At 42.0% G+C, this 14,835-nt stretch overlaps 1 protein-coding gene across 1 annotated transcript; it reads right to left on the bottom strand.

Moving 5' to 3' along the window:
- Positions 1-6,089: 6,089 nt before the first annotated feature.
- Positions 6,090-11,185, bottom strand: LOC121281794 (G-protein coupled receptor 37-like 1). The gene is made up of 2 exons (XM_041194785.1): positions 10,108-11,185; positions 6,090-7,676 (listed from the first exon to the last, which is right to left on the bottom strand). Exons 1-2 carry the CDS (start codon positions 10,909-10,911, stop codon positions 6,870-6,872), a joined length of 1,611 nt encoding a protein of 536 aa, XP_041050719.1. The 5' UTR covers positions 10,912-11,185; the 3' UTR covers positions 6,090-6,869.
- Positions 11,186-14,835: the final 3,650 nt, after the last annotated feature.

Here is a 14,835-nt window from a genome sequence, read left to right as displayed (position 1 = left end):
GATGAAGCAGTTGAAGATGTTTCGGCTTGGGACATTCCACAAGAACATAAGAAATAGGAGCAGGAGTAGGCTACTCAGCCCTTCAAACCCACTCTGCCATTCAATAAGATCATGGCTGATCTACTTCAACTCTATGTTCCTGCACTAACCCCATACCCCTCGATGTATTTAATATGTAGAAATCTATCGATCTCTGTCTTGCACATTTGTTTTATTCATTCATAGGAAGTAGGCATCACTGGCTGGGCCAGCATTTATTTCCCATCCTTTGTTGTCCTTGAGAAGGTGGTGGCAAACTGCCTTCTTGAACCGCTGCAGTCCATGTGTTGTAGGTACACCCACAATGCTGTTAGGAAGGGAGTTCCAGGATTTTGACCCAGCGACAGTGAAGGAACAGCGATATATTTCCAAGTCAGGATGGTGAGTGGCTTGGTGGGGAACTTCCAGGTGGTGGTGTTCCCATGTGTCTGATGCCCTTGTCCTTCTAGGTGATAGCGTTCATGGGTTTGAAAGGTGCTGTCTAAGGAGGATTGGTGAGTTCCTGCATTGCATCTTTTCGATGGTACATACTGCTGCCACTGTGCATCAGTGGTGGAAGGAGTGGATCTTTTTAGATGGGGTGCCAATCAAGTGTGTTGTTTTGGCCTGGATGGTGTCGAGCTTCTTGAGGGTTGTTGGAGCTGCAATTATCTAGGCAAGTGGAGAGTATTCCATCACACTCCTGACTTATGCCTTGTAGATGGTGGACAGCTTTGGGGAGTCAGAAGGTGATTTATTCACCACAGGATTCCTAGCATCTTTCCTGCTCTAGTAGCTACAGTACTTATATGGCTAGTCCAGTTCAGTTTCTGGTCAGTGGTAACCCCCAGGATTTTGATACATACCCAATGACTGAGCCTCCACACCCTCCTGGGCAGAGAATTCCACAGATTCACCACCTACTGAGTGAGAAAATTCCTCCTTATCTCAGTCCTAAATGGCCTGCCCCTTAATGTGAGACTGTGTCCCTTGGTTCCAGACTGCACCCCCAGCCAGGGGAAACATCGTTTCTGCATCTACCCTGTCGAGCCCTGGAAGAATTTTGTAGGCTTGAATGAGATCACCTCATTTTTCTAAACTATAGTGAATAATGGCCCAGTCTAATTAATCTTTCCTCATAGGACAAACATTCATTACATTCCCTCTATGACATGTATATCTTTCCTTAGATAAGGAGACCAAAACTGCACACAGTAGTCCAGATATGGTCTCACCAAGGCTCATATTTGCAGGAAGACACCTTTACTCCGATACTCGAGTTGTCTTGCAATAAAGGCTACCATGCCATTTGCCTTTTTAATTGCTTGCTGTACCTGCATGTTAGCTTTCAGTGATTCATGAACAAGGCCACCAATGTCCCAGTCTCTCGCCATTGAAGAAATACTCTGTATTTCTGTTTTACCTAGTAAAGTGGATAACCTCACATTTCTCCCCATTGTATTCCGCCTGTCAAAATTTTTCCATATCACTTAGCCTCTCCAAATCCCCTTGAAGCGTCTTTGCATCCTCCTCGCAATTCACACTTCCACCTACCCTGAGGAACCCTGCAACAATGTCCTGAGGCTGAGACGATTGGCCTCCAACAACCACAACTACCTTACCTTGTACTAGGTATGTGTCAACAGCAGAGAGTTTTCCCGCTTATTCCCATTGACTCGAATTTTGCTAGGGCTCCTTGATGGCCCACTTGATCAAATGCTGCCTTGAAGTAAAGGCCAATCACTCTCACCTCACCTCTGGAATTGAGCTCTTTTGTTCACGTTTGCACCAAGGCTGCCGTGAGCCTGGAGCTGAATGGTTCTTGTGGAACCCAAACTGCACATCGGTGAGCAGCTTATTGTCAAATAAGTGTTGCCTGATAGCACTGTTGACGGACACGTTCCAATACTTTGCTCACGTTTGAGAATAGATTGATTGGGTGATAGTTGGCTGGATTAGATTTGTCCTGCTTTTTGCGGATAGGACACACCTAGGCAACTTTCCACATGTCTGATAGATGCTAGTGTTGTAGCTGTACTGGAACCGCTCGGTTATGGCCACAGCTAGTGCTGTAGCATATATCTTCAGCACTACTGCCTGGAATTTTTCGGGGCTTAGAGCCTTTGCCGTATTTAGTGTCTTAGTCTTAATTGGTATCATGTGGAGTGAATTGAATTGGTTGAAGACTGGCATCTATAATGCATGAAACCTCCGGAGGAGGCCAAGATGCACTGTTCACTTCTGGCTGAAAGTGCTTGCAAATGCTTCAGCCTTGTCTTTTGCACTGATGTGCTGGGCTCCAGCATCATCGAGTATTGGGAATATTTTTAATCAGCTAATCAGCACTTGCATCTAGGGTACTTAAAATGATTGAGTAGTAAATGATTGTTCTCCTTAGCTCTTTGTTTGATTCTCCCACAAAGAAAAAAAATCTGAAGGTTTTCTGTGTTGGTAATTAAATTATGAGCTAGAAAGGTCAGAACTCAGCAAGAAGTTAACTTAAATATAATTTTCAATACAGAAAAACACAAATTGCATTTATATTGTTTGTTTAACATAGTGAAACATCCCACCGTGTTTCACAGTACTGTAATTAGACAAAAATCAGAGTATCGGATGGTTCCGAGTGCAGGGTAATTACCCATTGGAAGTTTGAACTTCCCGGGCAATTGCTGTGCCATCCTTACATGGGGACCTCCGGGGGGATGGGGTGTGGTGGGGGGGGGTGGGCCATACTGCTCATTTAGAGAGCTGCCACAGACACAATCGGCTGAATGGCCTCCTTCTGTGCCATTAAAATTCTGTGATTGTGTAACACTGAAGCAAAGAAGGAGGCATTTGGACAGGTGACCAAAATCTTGGTCAATGAGGTGGTTTATTGTAGCACCTTAGAGAAGAAGAGGTAAATAGAAGAGACTGTGAAGGGAATACCAGAGTTTAGGGCCTAGACAAGAAGGTGGTGAGATTAACTACACACATACACAATTACTTTGCCCTAATGCAATAAATCTTTAAACCGGCTCTTTAAAACCAGAAATAGTCATGTCAGTGCATTAACCGTAGAATGACTGCTCTGTTGGTTTTCAGATTTCCGCTCTTGATTTGGATTAACACTGATGAACTTTACTTGACTGGACAGATGGTAATTAAGCTGCTTCAAGGATGCCATGACTATTACTGTAGGTGCGTCTGAGGTTTAAGATGGTGAAGCAGATGGGCCCATAACTTCTGATCTCCAGGGCGTTGCATCCAGGAGGTACCCCAAAGCTATGCTGGGTAGCTACTCTGGCTTCTCAAAATGGCTGGGACCTTTAGACTTACCTGCTTTATGGCAGCTAGTGGTGTAAAATAGGGGGCATGACTCCCTTTCCCTTGACTCTGTTGCACTTGACTGAGAGAATTCCTGAACAGCTGAGCTGCAGCTTTCTTACCTGGCCTGAGTCAGAAGGGCAGGTGAGAAAGGTGTGGCTGCATTTCAGTGTTAGTAAATAGGAGCAGAGTGACTGTGATTGCTACTCCTCAGAAGTTCTGGCCCATGAAATCCTGTTGGCAGGAGCTAATCAGCATTTCTATCGAATTTCCTTAAATTAGTTAAAACATGGGAGAATAATGTCTTGATGTCAATTTGTAAAACACACCATAACCTATGTATGGCACAGGGAGAGTTAAAAGATTAAACGGTAGAATCATAGTGCTTTAGGGCACAGGAGTTGGCTATTTGGCCCATTGTGTTCATGCTGGCTCTTTGTTAGAACAACCAAAACAATGCCCACTAGTCCACAGTCTTCCCAGCACCTTGTATTTTTGTCTGCTTCAAATATTCATCAAATTTCTCTTGTGATGTTCACTGTTTCAACAACTCTCCAGGGCTAAGCATATCACATTCCAACAACCCTCGGCATAAAGAATATTTTCCTAACCTCTCTCCACATTCTCTTAGTGACAACATTAAATTGGTGACCTTTGTTATTGACTCCCTAAAGAGAAGAAATAGCTGTTCCCTACCCAAAGAAAATCCTCCAAAATTAATAAAATTTCTTCTCTTAAATATGAGCAAGTAACATTTCACTGTATTTATTGCTCTTTTTGATTCTGATGAGTTAATGATACTTTTTATTTTGTTAAGTTTATTTTTTTCTGCTCTCTTAAATCCCGCCATGCTCTAATGGAGGGAAGAAAGAGTAACTGATGGGCTACATTGACCTCTCTCCACATTAATACTTACTCAGCCACAAGGTGGTGTGGCAAAGCACTGTAGATTGACCTGGTTTCTAGCTTTGCCTTTGCCAATAACAGCACCTTGTCTCTCCACTCAGTGCTGTGCCAGATGGCCCAATAAGATTGTGAACATGATGTGGTACACATCACAAGGAGAAACTGCATTTTGTATTTTGTACTCCACAGTGCAATACGCCACTGCTCTGATCTGCTTTGCCAGGTGAAGTTCGTACTGAAAGCTAACTAAAAATCATTGTTGTTCTTGATACATATAGAAGAACTGAAACATTGATGAGGTTTTTTGTTAGTTTAGGAATTGGTTAGTTTGTGTTCTAAATTGTAGATTTGTTTTATCATGATTTTATTTGCAGTTATTAAAAACACCCTAACAATCATTAGGGGCAGTTAATATAATTATCATCAGTGGGGCTTGCTATCCAGCTGATACCTTCATTTCCTTATTACCTTTGGCTTGTTTGGCAAAAAAAAATACTTATTACCATTCCTCTCATAAATCATTACATGCAACAAATGATTGGCAGATCCAAACATCAGACCAGTCAAGAAGGCAGCACGACATTTACCAGTACCAGACCTTCACTAGTAACTGATCTGTCAGCGTACGTCTGATCTCAGACTCAACTGTGCAGAACACTGCATACCCATTTTGTAAATTAGTTACCCATGACTTCTCCTTACATGTTATTCAGACTTTTTCAATAGCTGTTACCATGTGACATAGAAACACGCACTTTCTGGTACTGAACAGGAGCAGCAATATTGAAATTTATTCAAGCTTGACACTCAACGTTACTAAAGTGAAGAAGCATGGTTACATAAAGATTCAAATCTTTGATTTAGGTTAATCATTAAACCTTGATGAAAGCATTTTGTGCCATTTCTGGAAATATTTCAAGACTAATTTTGCTATGGATTTTGTCTGGTTTGTTCTCATTTTTTAAAACAGTTTTCTCTGCAAATTTGTTCCACAGTAGGCTGTTGAATCATAGGGTGGGTGGATTGGGGGGTTGGAAATTACAACAGAGCCAATCCTATCTGTGCCTGAAGCTGAATCTGATTCTGTCCTTCCCTGACAATCACAGTTGAACGTGATCGATCCTATCTGAACCTGACACTTACAGCTGCGCTTAACCTGACATCCAGCAGGCGTTATTAGTTAGTTATCACAAGTGAGACTCCAGCTGATTTTCCTTATCCTAATCCTGGAGCACTAATAGCATTTGAAGTACATCTATTAACATTATGGCTGAGATCAGTTCATTTAATCCAGATTAAATATATGCTCAGCCATTAACTGAGCAAATTTACTGATCCATCAGTTCTCAATCAAATTCTCCCATCTATCTTGAACAGCTTTCTGGTATATAACAAGTAATACTGTATTGATAAATGTTGAAAGAAAATATTTTTCTCCCATTGGACAAAAGTAATTCAGTGCATTTTCATTTACTTATCGTATGACCTCTTCTTCTAGAACTGCTGACTTCAACATTAAATGTTGAGGCAATTTAACAGGCCATCTGAAACCTGACAATTTGACTTTTCACAAATGATAGTTGTGCTACAATTGATGTGAAAGACAAACATTTGAGACTACCTTGAATAGATAGTCAAACGTTGTTCTAGGTGCTTGGTTGTCTCCCCAGTTTGGTGCTGGCAGCTTTCAGTTGAACTGTGTCTTTTAACATCAGTGCAATGTAAAAACCGATTCGCACTGACAAAAGACATGCATCATAAGTAGCCCATGTGGAAATTCTTGTTTGGGATACAAAATAAGTAACAGATTTTGTGAAATAAAACAAAAGCACAGTAGCACATGTTAGAACCAAATAGACCTGTTCACATTTTTATTTGATGCAGTGCTACGCCAACAAAATAGTCAACAAAATATTTCCCTGTTGTAAAGTTATACAGCAGCTGGTTCCATAGTGAATATAAAAACAGCAATTTATCTAATAGTTTATAAAATCCAGGTAGCTGTGTCTAAACAATACTTTCTGTATGCCTTAGGGGGTTTAGAACCCAAAATTTATAAAAATACAGATCTAGAGATTAGAATAACATTAAAGGTTATTTCATACACCACAGACATGTTAATCTTGGTGATCATAGGAGCTGTTCTATGTGTACTTAGTGATCTCAATATGATAGGAATAAGTCATGAGTAAAAGAGGCTTAGTAAAGGCAATCCTCCATGCTTTACATGAAAAGATTTAGTCAGAATGTTAGACATACTTTACTGTGATCTATCAGGGATTTGCTATAGGAACCCTTGTGCTACATGGATACATTACTAATATTTTGTTGTAACAGGTTCTTTTTGATACTTTTAAATTGTATTTCATTTAAGAATTACTTTTCATGATTTAACAGTGTAAAATAAAGCCTAAACTCAGCAAGAAAATATTAGTTATTCACACTGCATTGACACAGCACGATCTTACTGGAGCTAACTAACTTCTTCTAATTTACTAGTTCAATCCAGGCAGTAAAAAGAATCTACCGGCATACACCGCTAAATCAAAGAATTAACTGACTGACTGTTATATTTGATAATGGGCCTGCTTCGCTGTCAAACTTTAAAGCCTCAGGCTGAATGTGAAGGATTGTTGTTAACACTGGGTACCTAGAGTCATTATTGTTGGTGTTTCCTTGGGATTATCACAGAAGATGGATGCCATTTCTGTCTTCAGTTTGCTATCTTGCGCACCACTTACTGAGGCCTCTGGAACACACTCATCACAGCAGCAGCAACAGCAATCCATGAAGGCTCGGCCCAGAGGCTTACAGAGGCACAGAAGCAACACTGGGGTGACGGAGGACTTAAAGAACAGGAAGAACTGATTAATAATGTTGAGTAAGTCAATGGTCTCCTTGGAGATTTCAGGAGAGCTGTAGGCCACCACAATGTTGGAGACATTTTCAGGGATGATGCAGAAGCCATAGAGGATGGTTAGACCAATCAAGGTGTGGGTTTTTTGACTTTCGTGCTGGGCATGCTGAGAAGTAATTTTGAGGTCAGATTTCTTCTCAGTGTTTTTTACCCTTCTCAACACCAACTGGCAAGCCACTGTGAAGATGATGGGTAAGCAAAAGTAGCAGCCAAAGTACCACCACATCCTGGAATTCTCATAGGTCAGTGCAAGTTCATAGATATGCTCAGGAAGGTTCAAAGACGTTTTGACAATGCAATAGTCAGTAATAACTCCAGAGATAATGGAGGTCTTTTGATTCAGTTGCCAGAGAAGGACTTCAGGGAGGGCCAGCAACATAGATCCTATCCAGATGACTGCCATCTTGGCCACAATAGATAGGCAACTTTCTATCAGCCTAATTTGTGACTGCGTGCTTGTTGCAGAACGAAACTTGTCGATGCTTAATGCACACAGGCTAAAGGTAGTGACTCCGAGAGAAGAGACCTAGAAGTTAAAATAAATTCATTTTAAAAAAATACCGTTTATATAATGCCCTCATGTTGAAACATCTTAAAGAGCCACACACTACAATTTTGCAGGGCAGTGATTTTAGTTATGTAAACACAGCAGCCATTATGCACCAGAAAAGGCTTGCAAAATTCCATGTCAAACTATAAGAAGCATAAATTAAAATTTCAATTACATTTTCACAAGGTAAAAATATTTCCATGTAATAACTTTGATTTAAACAGTCAGTGTGAAATAAGGGTGTACCAACTGTAATAATAAAATGACCATTTTAAAATGTGCCAGGATACAGTACAATGCATTTAGTTACATCACTGTCGAAATCATTATGAACTATATATACCAAACAATATAAAATGTTATAATTCATCTATATGTTTGCAGAGAAAACATGCTGCATTATCATTATGCATTTAGTATATTGGAATGTATTGCCTAAACAGAATATTGTAACATTCTTAATTTTAAAAAGATGTCAAATAATGGAAGATAATTTAAATCTTGTATTTAAATGCTACATATTTTCTTCTTGTGCTGGTTATTACAGTAGACAGCATATAGTCTGGCTAAGTAATGCACTTAGAAGTTGCAGGAGTGTTTTGAATTGTATTTATTCTTGGAATATTATAACACTGAACCATGCAGTTAGTCACAAGAGAAAAGAATCCAATTCTCGCTATCTGATTTAAAGAAAAGCAAATACTGAGCATGTAGCAAATCTGAAATGAAAACAGAAACAGCTGTAAATACCCAGCAGGTCAGGAAGCATCTGTGTACAGAGAAACAGAGTTAAATGCTAATGTTCTGAAACATTGCTATGAAATGCGAGCCATTCTAAACTCCATTGACTTCGGCGGGAGCGTGAATCCCGCTGCCATAAAATTGCACCCATTAACTCTGTTTCTCTGTTCATAAATTCTGCCTGACAGGTTTGAGTATTGCCAGCATTTTCTGTTTTGATTTGAACAGTTGGCTTTAAAAGCAATGTTAGTACTTAGCTCTATCCTTCATGAAATAACTATTACCACTTGTGCCAACCTATAAGGCATGTATTAAAAAAAAAATAACTGCAGCATCTAAATGTGCAAAATTGCCCTCAATTAACCCTTAAAAAAATTGTTCACCCCGCCACCACCAGCCCTCCCCCCACCCCGCCACCCACCGGGTTCCATAAAATGAACCACTATTGTGATAATGAAGAGCAGTCACAGCTTTCCCAGTGACAGTAAAGCAGAATGCCAAAACTCTTAAACAAAATTAACCTCTAAAATATACTGCATCCTTTGAACTTTGTAATGAGTAGCTTCTCCAAACATCCTGCAGCTGATCCTCAAAGAAAGTGCTTATATCTAGCTAGCTTAATTTAAAATACAAGGGGGCATCAGTGTGCTGACAAATGTCTGCCAAGACTCCATTGTCATACATTCAGCATTTATACAAAGATTACTTGTATCTCTACATTATGTGCATGTTGTTTTGATCATTCATTGTTGCTGATGTTGATGCTGAAGGATTTAATTGCTTTTATGAGTTTTACTGTTTATCTAGCATGGCGACAGGCCACCAACCAATAAACACTACTGCAGTCGCATTTTAGTGGCACAACGTCTCGATAATCTGCAAAAAGTCAAAGTCCAAAAATAAATCACAGTTTTCACCATGCTACCAAATGAGATTGAGTCTTACTGTGATACCATCTGAACAGCAGGACATTATAATACCATTGAATTACTAACAGTGGCATAAACCCACAGAAGCTTTATTTTGGTATTCTTTGAAAAGCAGAGTAATAAAAATCCTACATAGGGAGGGCCACCTGTTCAATCTGCTAATACTTGCATCAGTTCAATCAAGTTTTATTTAACATTGCTTGACGTATTCTCAGAATGAGCCAGCTAACCAATCCCAAATCAACAACAGCTGACAAATTTAAACATAATTACTATGCCCGTGATAAAGTCATATTCCATTCATGTCCATTATATCAGTTAAATCAAATAACTTTCAAAAGTTAACCAAACGATAAAACCTACAATGTTTTTCCACCTTACAATTCGGGGAATTAAATGTTTCAAACAAGACAGAATAGTGGAATTTGAAAATTCGATACAAGTATATATACTGAATATTTATATTTTCTCACAGCTGGTTGCTCGATACTGGCAATGTTTATGAAACCCTGACTGCTGGAGGTAAGGGATAAGAACTGCTCTCCGCTCGCTCTGTACAAACACTTAATAAACACTTCTGATGACTTTTTTTTCTCTGTTCTGTATTTCTGTGGAAGCTGCATAACGCCAGAAACACCAAACAGAGGAAATCTCCATGATGATGTTTAGGGTATATCTGCGCCCTAGTGACAAGAGGAACTCCTCCCCTGAAAGGGCAAGTCCTGACTGGACCTTACCTCCAAATATGGCACCACCTTGCACCCGATGTCCCCAAGCAGCCGTTTTTTGGTAATTTCGTTAAAGATAACTACTGGCAGACAGAAGAAGATGACAAAGAAATCCCAGCAAGCCATGCCGGCCAGGATATTGTTCCAGGCGCACTTCATGTAATAATTGTGACAAACGATGCACATCACTGCCAGGTTACCAATGATCCCAACCGCAAAGAGTATCAAGGACAGAAGCATGACCGCATAAGCACTGTAAGTGCTGTCAGTGACAGGGTAGAGGGTGTTTTCTAACTGAAGCCTCTTCGCTGTCGTCTCCACTTCGTTAACTTTCTCACTGAGCACGCCAGATGTAGCTTCCCTCGATGCCCCCGCCAGTTCACCTTTGAACGAAGTAACGGGGACCTCAGAAGTTATTTGGAAATGGGGAGATTCCGTGGGGTTGCCTTGCTGGGGGGACCCGACCGTTGTTTTTTCTGGGGTCACGTTGCCCTCTTCGTCTGTCCCCCGCCTTGCCCTTTGCTCGGGAGTTTTCGGAGCGGTGGTTGCACTTCGCATGACTTCTCTTGACCTCACTTTGCTGGAGCTTTCTGAATCCGTGCCGGTGCCTGGTCCACCCGCAACATCCAGTTTATCCCTAGGTGGCCCCTCGGCGCCCATCTCCTTTTGGATCCCCGTACTTCCCAGCTGGAAGTCACTCACCTGTTCGTTGGTACCTTTAGTCAGGTCATGTTGCCATTTGAAGTTGTCCATGGTTGCCAATCCCAGGATAAAGAATTGCCCTAGAAACAAAACAGTAAGAAAGGTGGACATCTCCCCCTCCCCGTCTGACTGCAAACTAAACCACACAACGACGCAGTGTCGGCAGATTCACAACCAACTGACACAACCGAATTCTGTTCTTTTTGCAAAATCCTCCCACTTGATGACTGCCAACTCTTTTCTTGTCTGGATATTCTTTCGACGTTCACTGTTTGACAATGTCTGCAAAGTACCTCTGGGATTGTCACATCAGAACTCTCTCTCCAACTTAATGCATTGATCAGCTTCTAAACAAAGTGAACTTCTCAGCCCTCTTCAAACTCCCGTTATCTTTGATCCTCTATATGTGTTCCCAACATTGGTACATATAAAAGATGCAGCACACAGTGAGAAAGTTTTAATTGCCCCCTGCTGGTGGGAATCAATACTTCACAAAGGGACTGTTAAGGTGGTTTATAATTGGATTTTAATGCAGAGTTTAGGAATGATTTAAATGCAGCTTTCAAAGGCCGTTTTACTGATTTATAAGAACCGAATATCATTTTTTTCTCTCGATTTCTCTCTTTTTTTTAACTTAATCTGCCCCAAAACACAAACTACATTAAGGAGATGTAAATTGTCTTTTAAAGATGTTTTGTGAGGTGGAGGAGGGGCGATGTTTGGCTTGGTGAAGAAGGGAAAAGTTGGGGGGTCCAGAGGTAGCTGCACTGATGGTTTCGGTCTCACTGATAAAGAAGCCCGTGAGTCCCCAGCACTTACCCAGTATTAAAAGGTATTTGTAGCATAAAAATAGGCCTTTGGCCCACAGATCATTGCCAGTGTTTATTCACTACACCAGCCTCCTCCCACCTGGCTTCAACTAAACCATCAACACATCCTTCCAATCCTTTCTCCCTCATCTGGTTATTTAGATTCCTCTTGAGTGCAGCTTTGCTATTCACCTCAACTACTCCCTGTGATCATGAGTTCCACATTCTAGCCACTCTCTGGATGAAGAAGTTTCTCCTGATTGTCCTTTCGGATTTATTAGTGACTATCATGACTATTAGTGACTGTCTTATATTATGACCCCTTGTTTTGGATTGTTGGAGGTGAGGGTGTATAACGGTCAAGGAGTAGGGATTTAAGTAGATTGCTGATAGTGGAGAAAAGGATACAGTTGTTAGCTTTGCTTCCCAGAATGTTCATGGAGTAATGGGTGTTTTTGACAGAGGAGAGTGAGGCTCAATAGCACTTGTTATGGTGCAGTCAGATCTGGATGCACAAACCCATAGCAGGGAGATTGACTGGGGTTGGAGGGCACAAGGAAACAAGGACATCAACGGTAGAGCTGAGGAATGGGTGAGCAGCACAATTGCTGCAGAAGCATTGCAGCAAAGGACGGGCAACAAACTAGACATTTAGAAAGTGCAGTTATTGGTGACTTGGAGGAGAGCATTTTTCATGCAGGAATAGCAAGTTGGGTATGAAGAGGTTGTGAGGGATACAAGGAAATAGTTGGAAATGGCTTTAGTGTGTGATCAAGATCACGGGAGCAGAGAGACCCCAGAAATATCAAGGTCAGCGGCGGGGCCTGTGAAAATAGGCAGGAGAGTTCATATGGAAGGAGGGTTTTAGGAAGCTCAGGGTGACTGGACAATCAGAGAAAGGAGTGCAAGGAGAGATGAGATGAAGATTGTAATCAGCAATGATGAAACCTTGTTCAGTGAAAAGACTATCAGAGGAGAGTAGAAAGGATATCCCAGTGAGAAATGTAGAGTGAAGCTTGGGGATTGCAGAGCAATAGATAATAAACAGTTTAAAGGGCAGATGAGATGAGTGAAAGAAGGCAAGGTGCATGATTTTGGAGAAGAAATCAAAAAAGAGGGATACATGGTGGTAAGGGTCATATCACAACTGTGGTGGTGGTGGTGTAGGCTGCACATGGTGAAATAGTATAGGACATTTGAAAATTCTAGATGAAGTCTAACTGTGCATATGTGTATGCACACCACTATACAATTGTGTACTGGAGACACAAATTAATTACTTTTGATGAAAGTAATGGTGTTACATTCCCCACACCTTGGACAATCAAATTCAAGAATGCATTGGCACTAAAGTTGAATGTTCCTGCAAACAGTTTCTGCTTTATATTGTAGTATAAAGGGTTAACAAATGGGATTCTCTAATATAGGACGTGGATAATGATGTACCACTGATATCAGTCAGTCATGGGTTAGAATTTTCGACAGAGAGGTTGGAATCATGACTAGGAGCAATGTGCCTACTCTGTAACCTGTTTAGAGGTAGTAATAATACACAACTGTTAAGCAGATACCAGAGTATGTCTACAGTCTGTATATTAACCAAGCCCTATGCCTCAAGTCCAAGATAGAAGGCCAATCCCAGAACATGGTGGCAGCCATGAAGACATCAATGTTAAAAAACACATTGGTGCTATTGAAGGAACCACAGAGTGAAACAAACTTTTAAAGCAGCTTGGTGGAAGGAGGAAGCACACTGGAGAGAGGTAACGAAGGCTGTATCTGGTGAGCAGTCCGTGCCCTTGCTCCGCTAGTTTGACTGCCTTGAAGACTCGCAGAGAGGCCAGCGGTGGAAATGTCATTTCCTTTGGCATCAAGCAGCATCAGGCCTTCAGAGGAAAGAGCAGAAGCTTCAAGTCAGTTCCCTTCCTTATGCGATAGGTCCAGTAAAGATGTTGTTCTCCAAAGTCAGGGATGCAGGAATCTACAGTGGATTTTGAGACATTACTCAAAGCTTTCGACACATAGAATCCTGTTATTGAGCAAAAATTTAGTACATGACACAGGCTGATCTCCGAGCACTGAATTAGGCTATAATCCAACATCATTCAGGGTCTTTATTTGACTCTGTTGACTGGGTAGGTTCATGGTAATGCCGCCCCCCACCCCCCCAACATGAATGTCCACCAAGTGGGCAGTGGTCCACCCACATGAAAGCCTGCCAGATTGGGCACAGTAGAAAACATAGGCCAAAGTTTTCTATTTGGCAGGCAGAACAGGAGTGGACGCAGGTGGGCGCAGACTTGATTGGCACCTGCGATTGGGGTTGCACCACCATTTTGTGTGGATGGGTCAATTAAGGCACGCCCAGCGCATTTCTGACTCCTGTGGATTGCGGGAGTGTGCGGACTGCGGAGGACATGCATAGACCACTGGGTCCAATGGCGACCTGGCAGTCTGTTTAAAAGAAGGCCTGGCAGCCTCCTGTAGGCTGCTCACAATGGCCACCTGGAAATCCAACCATAGGGGGTCTGCTCAGCAGGGCATCTGGAGGGAAGGGCAGAGAAGCAGGATAGGCTGCAGGGTAGGCCAGTGGGGAGCCAATGTGCCCCTCGCTTTTCTGATGATTGCCTTGCTGCCCTCCTCGAGGCATTGGTCTCCCAGGATGGGAGGAGGAGGCCCCCCCGACATGACCAAACATGCATGGGAGGAGGTGGTGGAGATGGTGAGCTCCCATGACATGGTGCAGCGCACCTGGATCCAGTGCCGTAAGCGCTTCAACGATTTGTTGTGCTCTGAAAGGGTGAGTACCATGTTGGCATTGGGCATTTAACCCGGTAGGTAGCTTTAGCCTTTGAGGGGCCCCCCCAACAAGTCTTACTGTCGTGACTGCATTGAATCATGTTGGGCATTTCTCGTAGGCTGGGTGGGGAAGCAGATAGTGTCCTCTCTGCTGTGCCCTGGAACACTAGATATGTGCTAGTATCTGCGTTGGTGCCTGCCTCACAGAAATGGTGTGACACAGGTGACAGTTGAGAGCCCTCAGGTGTGAGAGAGGGGCATTTGGAATTGCTCCTGATGGACAGGCTCTGATGATGCTGAAATCAACAACAAGGACAGTGGATCAATTAGCGTGCACACAGTGACACACTTCATCCCTTTCCCCCAGGCTCATTATGTGCTCAACATTCCAGGACCTATGGAGAAGAATATTGGTGGGGTGGCAAAT

This window comes from Carcharodon carcharias, chromosome 9, assembly GCF_017639515.1.
Source record: "Carcharodon carcharias isolate sCarCar2 chromosome 9, sCarCar2.pri, whole genome shotgun sequence".
NCBI lineage: Eukaryota > Metazoa > Chordata > Chondrichthyes > Lamniformes > Lamnidae > Carcharodon > Carcharodon carcharias.
The sequence above is the reverse complement of the archived record's forward strand: the minus strand, read 5'-3'. Positions and strand labels throughout refer to the sequence as shown.

Bases quoted from the DNA above. Each gene is read 5' to 3' on its own strand.
- LOC121281794 (XM_041194785.1), bottom strand. From the start codon at position 10,911: ATGTCCACCTTTCTTACTGTTTTGTTTCTAGGGCAATTCTTTATCCTG. The intron at 7,677-10,107 runs GTAAGGTCCAGT...TTTAACTTCTAG, and splicing joins AGGTGGTGCCATATTTGGAG to GTCTCTTCTCTCGGAGTCAC.